Source organism: Myripristis murdjan, chromosome 8, assembly GCF_902150065.1.
Source record: "Myripristis murdjan chromosome 8, fMyrMur1.1, whole genome shotgun sequence".
NCBI lineage: Eukaryota > Metazoa > Chordata > Actinopteri > Holocentriformes > Holocentridae > Myripristis > Myripristis murdjan.
In genome coordinates this window covers 4415001-4427958 of record NC_043987.1, presented here as the reverse complement: position 1 = coordinate 4427958, position 12958 = coordinate 4415001, and the positions used below count along the sequence as shown (strand labels likewise).

At 41.6% G+C, this 12958-nt stretch overlaps 1 protein-coding gene across 4 annotated transcripts; it reads right to left on the bottom strand.

Moving 5' to 3' along the window:
* Positions 1-3052: 3052 nt before the first annotated feature.
* On the bottom strand, positions 3053-12754 carry mpp2a (MAGUK p55 scaffold protein 2a). 4 transcript variants are annotated; one of them, XM_030058356.1, is made up of 13 exons: positions 12722-12754; positions 12043-12161; positions 10231-10386; positions 9734-9904; positions 8846-8953; positions 7599-7718; positions 6515-6646; positions 6158-6260; positions 5614-5682; positions 5245-5406; positions 4823-5025; positions 4443-4571; positions 3053-3234 (listed from the first exon to the last, which is right to left on the bottom strand). In XM_030058356.1, exons 1-13 carry the CDS (start codon positions 12750-12752, stop codon positions 3058-3060), a joined length of 1680 nt encoding a protein of 559 aa, XP_029914216.1. In that variant the 5' UTR covers positions 12753-12754; the 3' UTR covers positions 3053-3057. The 4 variants fall into 4 exon arrangements, with proteins under 4 accessions (XP_029914216.1, XP_029914215.1, XP_029914217.1 ...); XM_030058355.1 differs by having other exon boundaries at positions 12058-12161; XM_030058357.1 differs by having other exon boundaries at positions 10231-10383; positions 12058-12161.
* Positions 12755-12958: the final 204 nt, after the last annotated feature.

Here is a 12958-nt window from a genome sequence, read left to right as displayed (position 1 = left end):
AATATATAATCCAAGACCTGATGGCAAACCCCAAATCTCTACAAACCGAGAGTCAAAACATGCAAAAGCTGGCATGAACTTGGACATTTGCTTCTGAAACCAGTGTGACGTACGCGCTTTACTGCTTTCCAAGAACATTCAAAAATCATAGTCAACTTTCCAGTTGATGAACAGTGACAGTTTCATCTCTAAATATCAACCATTTGATATAAACAATTTGAAAAAAGTGTCACATAATCTTACAGCATGACTGGTGGGTTAAACATAAAGTCTACAATGAGATACTGTTTGACTTGGGAGTTATTTCTGGACCACAGAGGGGTAAATAAATTAAAAAAATTAAAGTAGCACACTTTTTTCCTCTATGTATATTTTTGGAATGACACCCTTCAGTTGTACATGTTCACAATGCATGTGCAATGTACATTTTAATAAATTCAGTGAATTGGCCCCACCCTTTGGTAGGTGACATAATCTACAGTATGTCTGCATGTCCAGACTTAAGATCACTTACAAAGCCATTCAAATCAAAAAGCACATTGTCAATGTAACTTTATATCAAGTACAAGTCAGTTTTATAGGATCCAAGGAAAAAATGAGAAAACCTTCATTGCTGTGAGTAAGAGTCGGCTTGTAGAATTGTACCTCATTCGGTGTAGATACAGAATGGGCTTTTAATGGGCGAAAAATGGGCTTTTATTGCAATCATGATAGAAGAAAAGACACTGGGGTTTTGGAATGTCTTAGAGACAGCAACAAAAGTGATAAGTGTTAACATCCAACCTTTTAAATGACCCAAATATAGCTGCCAGATAATATCTTTAAAAACTAGCTCTTAAAAAATGCAGTTTTAGAAAGGTTGAGCCACTAAAAAAATGTCTCAAAATTTACCAAGGGTTGTAATCAGATATGTCTGAGAGCAACTGTGTCAGTTGCACAGCAGAATACATTTGACACAAACACTAACTTTCTTTTGTTTTTTCACAGAATGGTTCATTGTGCATCACAAGTATCCAGTAGCTGCCACACAAAAAAGATCTGAGTTTTGATTATATGCAGAGAGATTCAAGATTTCAATACAAAGAGATTTCTGCATTTGGCACCATGGACAATGTTACATGTCTTGATGTGATAAAATCACGACAGGTCTCACTCAAGTGTCACATAAATACAGGGCAAGAGGAGCTCATTATCTAGCATATCAGTGTCTGTTATCTACTGTGTGTCTACATGCTATCTACAAACTGTCTTTCAACTGACTTAATAAATATGAGACAGAGTTTATTCTCAGTTATAAATACTATAAAATAAAGAGCGCAAAAATCAGTCATGATGTGGTATCTCAAATGGAATGACCCATCGTTACAAAATAGAATGTTGTAATAAAATATAACTTCTGGAGAAACTGTCCTGTACAACCTTTTGTCATGTGTGTGTGTGTGTTTGCCTGTTTGAGTAGAGAGTTCTCAAGTGATGAGAATAATACAATCTATTCCTGATCACTTACTTCTTTTGTGTGATGCATCTGAATAATTTGCAGATTGTTTTTCTATTACTTGCCTTGTGTTTGGTCTGAAATTTAGGCTGCATTGTGTGTGTGTGTGTGTATGTGTGTGTGTGACTACATAAAAGGACTATGAGACTGTACAGGCGGCATACCCTCATGACACTGATACGGATAAACTGTGCGGTTTTCATGTTGATGTCAACCCTCAATCCCACTTGATTTCTCCATACCTTCATCTCTGATAAAAAATACCGTCATAATTTGCAGATGAAGTGTGACGTTGGCATCACGTTCCAACTCCTCCCTCTTAATGAAATGTAAACAACAAAGATGGAGGCTGCTGATGATGATCATCAAGAATGGCACAAAGAGATACTTAAGAAACATACTTGGTTTGTCTCTGTAAAATCCATGCAGAAGCAGGGACACACACACCCACGCACACACATACCCACACACATACCCACACACATACCCACACACACACACACACACACACATATACAGAGAGTCCTTGACTGGTCAGTCTGAGATTAGAGTATGTCCAAGTAAGATTTGGGAGCTACTGACATTCAACTCTGCCTTCCGCTGCACTCCCCTGATTCTTCTACTCCCCTCATATTCCCTTTATCTATATCTACAGTAATGGCCCTTTTCCATTAGTATCTACTCGGCTCGACTCAGCTCGACCCTACTCGCCTCGACACGGTTTAGGTGGTTTTCCATTACAGTTGAGTAGCACCTCGCCGTGGGTGGAGTCGTCATAGCAAGGCGGCGCACCATCCAGCTCCCTGTGGATTCTTTGGGCCGCCACCAAGCTCAGAAAAGTCTCCACGTCTTTATTTGACCGCGGTAGCGGTGTGCTTGCCATTTTCCGACTTTGACAACTTCACTGACAATCAATGTGCACGGCCGCTGTTGCCGTTTTTTTTTTTTTTTTTTTAATGTCGGGTTTTGTTTTCGTGCAGGAGTCGCTCTCGTCACTCCCTGTCCAATCAGTTGCCTGCACGGCGTTAACGTCACATTTTCAGCGCGACTCAGCTCGACTCAGCTCGCTTGGAACCCCGGCTGAGTAGGTCCCAAAATGGGACCTGCTAGCAGGTACTACCACCTAATGGAAAAGCTCTTAAACCGAGTAGAGTCGAGCCGAGTCGAGCTGAGTCGAGCTGAGTAGGTACTAGTGGAAAAGGGGCATAAGTCTTGCATTCCCTCACTCCGTCTGTGCTTTCTTCATTTGAAAATACACGCCTGTATAAATTATGAATTAAGTCTTAAAAATTTCCCCCTCACCTCATTTCCAATTTTGGGCACACTCATTAAAACAAGATGCTTTATCAACAGAGCACATTTTGTTCTCACTCTTTGAAAATTTCAATTTGTCACTGTGCTGGTTTTGTGGAATCTTGTGTAAGTTTGTGTAACAATATCCGTTATTTATACGGTAATATGTTTCTCAGTGCCTTCCTTTTCTAACCCCAAAACCCTTTCCCCCCTTCCTTCCCTCCTTACCCCCAACACTCTCTTCTTAGTGCTGTCCTACCATCTCCTCTCTAAAACACCCAGGTGACAGGGACCCACTGCGGGTTCTTGGAAACCGTCTCCAGGGCGGCCTTGAGGGTGCGGTACGTTTCGTCCAGGTTGTCGTTGACGACGGTGAGGTCGAAGTAGTGACCATATGCTGCCTGGATACGGGCACTGTCGTCACAAGTCCTCTGCAGCTCCCCATCCTGACAGGAAAAGGGGATCACAATGTTTAGTTGCAGTTTTTCTGACTGTTGATGTGGCTTAGAGAGTAATATTTTCTTTAGGTCATACAGACCTTCACAGGCCAGCAAACTGGCAGCTAATTTTCAGTGCAGATAAACTGAAAAATTGCTTCTTCTATTTTTTTACAACCAAAAATAATTCATTTCAAGCTCCTTGGCTTCTGGATAAATGATGTGGTGTTATATTTACCTCTGCCAGTGGACGGGGGTTATGTTTTTGCCCCATTCTGTCTGATTGTTAGCAGAATATCTCAAAAAATTATGCATGGCTTCCAAAACTTTGTGGAAAATTCAGGTATTTCCAAGAGAGAGTTGATTATTTTTTCATGCTTATTCGTCATATGGGGGTGTGGCGGCGGGCATCACCCATCACATGTAGCATGGTAAAACTTTTGGAAAGCTTGGTCATGGGTCATGTGGCAAGAAAGAGCTGATTATGCCGATTGGCCAAATGTGGTGTAACAGTGCGCATGGCCTGTCACAGCAAGTTACATAACTCCTGAATGGATTCACAAAACATTGCAAGATTGTGTGGAAAGGCTGGTCAGGAGCCACACGATTAGACAGACGGAGTGTGACAGAAGGTGTGGCCTGTCAGGAAAAAGGTGCATACAGATTCAAGCAACATGGCAAAACTTTGTGGGGGGAAAAAAACTTGTGGAAAGCTATGGAAAGCTTGGTTATGAGGCAAAGAAGAGCTGATTAACATTTCCTGCCAACTGGTCAAAAGGGTGTGTGATGGTGGACGTGGCCTGTCACAAGAAGATGCACAACTCCAGTGACAGAAATGCTCTTTAAATCAACCACACACACAGAACTGTTTGTTTGAATGCATTACCAAAAGGCACTACCTTCAATTAAAAATTTAAAAACCAAGACCTGACAAAAGATTAATTTGGTGAATTATGTGATAAGGCTGGTGAATGCATTTAGGTGCAGAGCTGGGAATACGGACACAGACCTTTCAAAGAGTGCAGCATTCATGTATGCTTGCTCACAGCTAACAAGCATGTAACTTTTGACTATTTCTTTCCAGACTGAATACAGTTCCGATGGACAGCCGCTTCTTGAACCAGCTGAACTGATAGTGTGAGGTTGTTTTTTTTATGTGTGTGGGTGCGCACGGGTGCACGTGTGTGTGCGTGTGTGTGTGCGTGTGTATCCCTTACTGTCAGTGTCTTTGTAACCACCTCTGCCTCCACAGCTGAGTGATTCAAGGCCTTGAGCACCTCGAAGTCTGGAGCCTGGAGAAACACCACGTAGGGCAGAAACTCAGACGTCCTCAGCACCTTAAGAGACTGGACACACACACATGCACAAACACACACACATACACATTAAAAAACATGAGGCTTAGTGTAACATTTATGAAGCCTAGGGGCTGTGACATTTGTAATGTAACTGGGGAGTTTAGAAAGGCAGCTTTATCAATTTAGTTCAATGAACTATCCCTTTAAAATCTGGATGAAAAGATGGACTCTTACCCACAGCACCTTCTACCATGTCTTCCATATCTTCTGTGTGTGTGAGAGAGTGTGAGTGTGTGTACCTGAGGGTTGGCGTCCAGTATGCAGACGCGTCCCGCCTCCACCACCTCGTGTATGGAGTCGATCTTGGTTCCGTACAGGTTGCCGTCGTATTCTCCGTGCTCCAGATAGCGTCCGTTCTTTAGGTCTGCTTCCATCTTACTGCGGCTGGTGAAAGCGTACATGCGAAGCTCCCGCTCCCCCGATTTGGGTTTTCTGGAGGTATCTAGAGGCACGCACACACACACACAGACCCACACAACAAATGCTATGTCACAGTCTTTCTGTATTGTCTGACAAATAAAAGACACAGACAAGTGAAGTTAGTGTATTACTTACAGAGTGAACAGTTGTCCCTCTAGCAGTATTTACCTATAGTAAAATAATAATAATAATAGATGGATGGATAGATTGATCACCATTTTAATAGATGTGCATGACATACATGGAATAGTGGTGCCAAAAAGTTGTGGATCCCTCAGCAGAAGTTTGTTCTTCAGTCTCCGCCTCCCCACACCCTGCGCACCAATCAGGACCAGAGTCTTCCTCTTGAAAGGCGGGACTTTGGCCACCTCCTCGTAGATCAACAATTCATGCCTGTCAAACTCTGAGAGGACAGAAGGAAGGAAGGAAGGAAGGAAGGAAGGAAGGACAAAGACAGGATGGGACAACAAGGGAAGAGAAAAGCAAAAAGATGTTATGTTAAACTGTGCAATAAAATTGTGCAGTGACAGAACCACTAGTCTATATGGAAAGACGGCTCGCCCAGAAAGACGGCTCGCCCAGAAAAAGCGTCCAGGCCAGGATTTGTTACCAGCATTTTTGGTGGTCAGATACATCATTTTCTTCTTCTTCTTTCCTCCAACACCAGTGCAAAGATTTCCTGTAACACACACACAATGTGAGAGGAAAATGTAAAGCAGTCAGTACCAGTATAAGATAACCATTTCCCTAATAAAAACCATCATAAATGTCTACACACATCTAATCAACACAAAAGTAGATTTTATGGGCTGTTCTTAAATTCCCCCACTAGGTGGCAGTATAACAACAGCATTAAACTGATGTCACATTAACAGACAAGATCATGAAAAGCACAGAAAAACATGCTTTAAGTTCGCATCAGTTTTATCTGTATACCTAAAAATATTATTACATTTTCAGTCTGAAACAACAAACAACAAAATAATTTTTTGTTGTTCATTTCTATATTTAAAATTCAATTCTTTAATTTGGTCCCCCCTATTATTCTATTGTTCACTTTCACCATTTGTCATTCGCGATTATTCTGTCATCCTCATTCTTAATGTCTTTCCCTCATTTCTTTCATTCACACAGTTGTTTCCCTCTCCGTCTACCTGCAGGTGCCAGTTCCACGTCTCTCTTGACAAATGCTTTCCTCTTCTCTTCCAGCAGCTGACTGGGGATCAGCCCTGCACTGCCACCTTCCACATGACGGGCCTGAACAACACACACACACACACACACACACACACACACAAGACTTAATAAATGATGGAGAAAACACATTTAATGACACAAACATTTTAGCCAGTCAGTACTGGAGCTACTTTCTGCCACACAGGGAAGATTCAGAAACAAGTGTGATGACTGAACATGAAGTGGTGACACACACACACACACACACACACTGTCAACCCATGTCCTGTGAAAAATGCACACACTCACACACATTGTTTGCGTACTTAGCGTACCTGCCACCAGTTGACGTCGTCCTGGTTGACGATCTGCAGGATGTCCCCTGTCTCAAACCTTAGCCCCGCCTCCTTACATGGAATCAGGTTGTCATTGGCTGGGTCGTAGTCATAGTGACACTTGAAGAACACCTGGACATGAGAAACACAGACCTGGCTCAAAATGTGATTGTGCATCCTCAATGAAAAGGTTTATTTTGAAGTTTTTAATTTTTTAAACATTTTTTATTCATATTAGTGTTATTATTATTTGGTAACTTTGATGAGATTTATAGTATTTGGTGTTATTATCTGGATTATTCTTCTGGTATTTTTATCAAATTTAATTTAATTTGGTAATTTACTTTGTTGTGCTAATTTTCAACTTAGCAAAATTGTATTTTGCAAATTATTTTACTATATTTTAAATGTATTGTATTTGGATTTGTGATATTTCTATGCTAATATTCTACTACAATTCCTGGCTATTTTTTCCTTTCTTTCTTTTCCTAATTTTATCTAATTTTCTAGTCTTTTTTGTTACTTTTTTTCATACTTTTTAAAGCAAAAGTTTTGTGGTGATTTTGTGGTAATATTATGGTAACTGTCTTGTAATTTTAACTATATAATAACGTGAACTGATCAAATCATACAGGGTTAATATAATGTTTTTAACCAATAAACCAAGTCAGTTTTATCATATTATCGATAAAATACAGAAATTAACACAAATCACAACATTCAACACCTACTGTACATACATGACAAAAACATGCATGCAAAAAATGTTCAGTGTTGTACGCGTACATGTTCATTTATACATACTATATCCATGAATATACAAAGATGTACATAAAACATGAACATATCGCCATGTAATACTACACAGATAGAGCTTAAAATTTTAAATTAGTGTCAGACTGTACCTCAGTTACCAAAATGCAAAGATCAGCATTTATTTCAACATAAGTTAGATTAGAAAAAAAGCCACAAATGTTTGAACCAACACTGGGTCTTCTTCAGGGCTCCCACTGGGACCAACAGACACTGTTGTGGTTGTGTGTGTGTGTGTATATGCATGTGTATACTGATGTGTGTCTTTTACCTGTCTGGGCTGGATAGTTTCATGGTAGCTGGGCAGTATCTTCAGGACCACGCTGCCGCTGGCCGCCTGCAGCTCCTCCTGCAGCACCCTGGGGTCCTGGCCCACCTCTCGCCCGTTCACCTGCCAGCACAACAAAAAATGGGCTTTTAAAAATACCAAACCATCTTGTTATGAGCATGTAACCTGCTTTATATTTACTGGAGTTAGTGTTCAACACTTTAATGGCATCACTAAACTTACCCACCTCTAAAACCACCACAGGGACCCTTAACCTTGGATTTTGAACTAAGGCAGGTAGTCTGGAAATCTGATGACAGGGTTTTGTGGAAAGGCAGGAAACCTTGATACACACAGTAAATACTCCAAAAGGACTGCTCTAAATAAGATGCCCAAAAAGTGCCTTTTCTTGTTTCTTTTTTTAGTTTAGTTTTCAAGTTCAACTTTGCAGAAAACATCCTGTGATGTCCTGTGTTACAACTGACCAGCAGCCATTTTTGACATGAAATAGCAGGTAAACACAGGTGTTACTAATGACATAAAGACAGCGTTGGCATTCTTTTTATGTTTGGCTGTTTTAGCAAAGTTGGAGCAGAGTTGTTGACTCACAGGTTTTTGTTCAGAAACCAAGACGTCCCATTTCCACAGAGGACTTTGGCTGACTAGCTTTACTTTGTCTGTTAGCATCCCCCACCAGGGGTTAGCAGCGTGTTGTCTCTGGTTCAGGTTAGCTAAGCTAAGCTGGCTAATGTTACTAACACGTACATCAGAAACTTGGGATTCCAGGTTTTTCCAGGTTCTAGTTTCAGCCTCACGTTGCTGTTGTACACCAAATGTCATGCTTTGTCCAGCTGTAGCTATAAACACACTGATTCAGCCATTTTCTACATTTCCTCTCCAGGTGTAGAGGACACTACAATAACAAGTCAAAGAGCTGGAGGAGTTGAAGGAGGCCACATACAAGGCTGTTAGAAGGCCTTATGAAACTGTTCCTGTTACATGTGATCTAATCACAACTCAACACAACCTTTATTAATGTCATTAGTAACACCTGTGTTTACCTGCTCATTCTTTAATATCACCCCGAGCTGCCAGCAGCACTTTTCACCCAAAAGAGGTGATAGCTGATAAAAAGCACACACAGCTCAGAGGAGCTAAGTTGTATCAAATGGAGGTTGCTACAGGCTACATGGATTCAGCTACTTCTTGGTTCTTCACAGTGAAAGTGTTGGCACTTTCTTCTACGTCACCTCTTTGATGATATCCCCGACGTGCAGCAGTCCCTGCTGGTCGATCATCCCTCCGTGCAGGATGCGAGCAATCACCAGCTCTCCGCCCTCCACCCGAAATGTCACACCCTGAAAAAAACAAACAAACAAATAGCATAGACACACACTGAGTGTGGATACATTCAGCATCTAAGAGCCAGTGAAGATCACCCAAAGTCATGTGGCTGTGTATTTGACACACACATCCATTTGGGATGGTATAGGACTACACACATTACATCTCCAACCCTGTTATGTTGTGATGTCATGTACCACGTAGCTCATCATACAAACGGTATAACGGTATCACACAGTTTTCATACATGGATGCAGGCTCACTTTTTGGCAAGATCAAGTTACTTTATCTTGTTCTTTTATCAGTCAGCCATCCTTGGTATTTGCATCAATGTATGAAAACTGTAATAACTTGTTTAATGTTTATTAAAGATTTATAAAGTGTTTACAACCTAATTAATAAACTAATCATAAACCTGTTATTATGGTAGTATTGGAGTGCAGAAGTAAACAGTTGGTTGAATTCCTTTTTTGTGCCCCATCTAACTTTACTCAGGGATGCACCGACTCAATTTCGCTGTATGTTGTCCTCAGTAGCACAATGACAATAAAGCTTCTTATGTCTTATTTCTGTTGATCGTTTCCGTGAGTTTACTGCAGCTGAGCTAGGTAGCCATCTAACTATGGTACAATTGGGGCTGATGTAAGTTCAAAATGGCAACTGTGTGTATTTCTTTTTTTTACCTAGCTACATGTAAGCAGTTATAAGTTACATTTTCACTGAAGAAATGCCTTTATCACACCCAGCCATGGTGTGTGTGTGTGTGTGTGTGTGTGTGTGTTTGACTGGCCTACCAGATGCTCCCCGGCCACTTTGCGTATGCCCACCATGCGGATGGCGTCAGGTGGGGGGGGCAGGTTGTGTGTGTGGCCGTCACCGGGGTCATGATCCACATAATCGCACGGGCTGGGGGGCGGGCTCTCACACGCCTGGGACGCCACCGAATCGTGAGTCTCCAGCAGAGACTGAAGAGCCAATCGTGAGAAAAGAGGACATCAGATTCTGTTTTCTACTGGAAATTTAACTTTTATTCTAATTTTAAGTCGCTTTAACTCAGTCGCTTCGCTCTGTATCTGCTGTTTTGAATGTCAAACTTTATGAGGCAGGTGGAAACTTTTGTTTATTTTTAGACTGAGAAAGAAACACAGATGACTGACGGTTTAAAAATATCATCAAAGGTTAAGATTCCATTTATAAATATCTTCAAATCTGACAGTGTTCTATATTTTCCACCACTGCACTCGCTGCTGCTAGGATGTGATGTGATGTGGTGTGTTTAAGTCTTGCATGCCTGGAAGTGAGGTTGTGTGAGGATGCGGGACAGCTCAGCTGCAGTGTCGGAGCGGTGTGTGAAGGGGTCAAGGTCTCGGAGGATTTCCTGCAGTAGCTCCACGTTGTTTTCTCTCACCGCTGACAGACGGGGCTCCACCAGGGTCTCCTCTTGCTCCTGACATGCATGCACACACACGATCCGTTATTGACACAAAATGCATCAACACACACAGACCCAATAGCATGACACATAGGAAAGACAACAAACTGATTTTTAAACCAAACGTTGAGCGTGGGGACCATAGCCAGTGAGTAACTTCACTATATTAAAGCCAGTCATTACAGCACAGACAGTGAGAGGTTTGTCAGTGGCACTTTACATTGTCTCTGACATGGTGTTGGTGGGGCTAAGCTAAAAACTAGGGTTGAGCACAATTCACATTTGAACCGATATTGGCACTAGTACTACAAATTCAGTACCAGTACCCAATATTTCTTTTTTTGTTACTTTTTTTTTTTTTTTTAATTTGTTTAGAACATTTTAATGTAACACACCATAAAAAAGCCACTCCTTAACACATTCTCCCATCCCAGACCCGGCCCTATGACCTCCAACCTGTCAGTGATCTTGTCCCCGACTAGCTGTGGAGCGGTAGCCGAGAGGCTGTTGTAACCCTTTAGAGGAGTGACGAGGTCCCTGAACGCACCACCGCCACGGGCTGTGTGATATTCACAGCATCTGGCCTTGTGACTCCGCATCTGTCCTCATTCACATCCTGAGTGGAATCGAATGAGGAAGAAAGTGATGGAAACACGCCTCTTTCTCAGGTGTGTGTGTGTGTTGTAGCGTGTTCCTCACTAGAGAGGAAGGAATATTACTAGATACAGCTCTTAACTGGAGGTTTGTACTGTGTAATTAAATCAAGTTTATATTAAAAACAAATCTTTGCTAAGGTAAGAATGGGATGTGACGCGACACACCTGGGGAATCTTTTCTCAGGAGACGAGTGGCCAAGTGCAACTTCAAAGTCAGACGCTCATGTAAGATGCACAAAGGAAGACAGATGCTGAATTGAAACTTCTAGTTCCAGCAGAAACTCGTATTCATTTCCCCACAGAGAATCTGAGTTAGTCATATGGTGATGAAATTTCAGATTGTGAAACAACTATTGCCACCAGTGAGTCTTATTTCAATTTGGCTGTGAAGAAGTCGTGTTTTATTCACAAGTGAAATAGCACCCAGCCAACCAGCTAAGCTCCCACCAATCAGAGATGCTGCTGTTGCCATAGAGATATTACTCACCCCAAAACTGCACTCGGTTGGTGGCCACTACACCTAAAGGTCTCTATGAGTGTGTGTGTGTGTGTGTGTGTGTGTGTGTGTGTTCTGCATGTGATAATGTCTTCTGTATGGCAACAGATACTGATGTTTTTAGAGATGAACACTGACGTGTGTGTGTGTGTGTGTGTGTGTGTGTGAGTGAGTGTGTGTGTGTGTATGTGCTTGTGTGTGTGTGTGTGTGTGTGTGTGTGCGTGCGTGTTTGTTTTCATGGCCATGAGTCAGATAAGCTATCTGTATGTCAGTATGTTTGTGTATATTTTATTTAATTTGTGTGAGTGACGTTACTAGATCTGTATTGAAGTGTGTTTATGTGTTTAATTATGTGTTAAAATATGTGTTTGTGTGAGTGTGTGTATATGTGTGTGTGTGTTTGTGTGAGTGTGTGTATATGTGTGTGTGTGTGTGTGTGTGTGTGTGTGTGTGTGTGTGTGTATGTGTGTGTCTGTGTGTGCGTGTGTGTGTGTGTGTGTCTGTGTGTGCGTGTGTGCGTGTGTGTGTCGCACCACTGGGCTCTCCATAATGCCTTTGAGGTAGATGAGGTCCAGGTCGTTGGCCGTGGTGGAGCTGGTGGTGCTGTCGCTCATTGTGTCCAACACCTGGGGCACTGCTACACACACACACACACACACACACACACACACACAAAGGGGGAGAGGAAGGCAAGAAGAAAGGAAGAGAATGAGAGAAAAAAATATAAGGCAGGACCCTTCTGGCTATAGCTGCAGGCCTGTTTTTAATGAATTCCTGACATTTTAAATATTCATCATTTCAGATTTCAGTTGTAATTTTCTTTCTGCATAGAGTGATAAATCAAAAAGCAGGTTATCTATGAATTCCACTTGGTGATCAATAGGCAAATCTGTGTTTGGAAAAAAAAACATCCATTCAAAAAGATTAAAAGGTTCATATAATTAAAATATATATATATATATATATATATATATATATATATAAGTCACCTATTTTGTGAATAAAAAGGTTTGTACACTGAGCTGAGGTGAATTTATCCCCATTACAGATCTAGTTTTATTATCTTAACAGAGTCTTTACTATTTTACGTTTGTGTGAACGGCGTGGGAAGATGTGAATGAGCAAATACATAATAAATAAAATGAATAACTGTATGGTGACGGAAGTCAATGGGGCGCCAAGTGTCTGCAGTCTCACCAGGCTCTGTTCTGGTGGAGGCCACAGGCATGGTAGAGCTTCAGTCAGTCTGTGAGAGAGAGAGAGAGAGAGAGAGAGAGAGAGAGAGAGGAGGATGAAGGGAGAGAGTAAAAGGAGACAACTTTCTTTTTTCAGAGATATGAGAAAAGATCATGAGAGTCTTTCTGCCCCCTTCTCATCTCAACTACAGTGCACGTCCAACTACAGCTACTGTATCTGCCAAAACAACTGCATTGT

Coding starts and splice junctions, on each gene's coding strand:
- mpp2a (XM_030058356.1), bottom strand. CDS start 12,752: ATGCCTGTGGCCTCCACCAGAACAGAGCCTG. Junction 9,905..10,230: donor TCACACAACCTCACTTCCAG/GCATGCAAGACT, acceptor TTGGCTCTTCAG/TCTCTGCTGGAGACTCACGA. Junction 6,647..7,598: donor AAACTATCCAGCCCAGACAG/GTAAAAGACACA, acceptor TCTCATGTCCAG/GTGTTCTTCAAGTGTCACTA.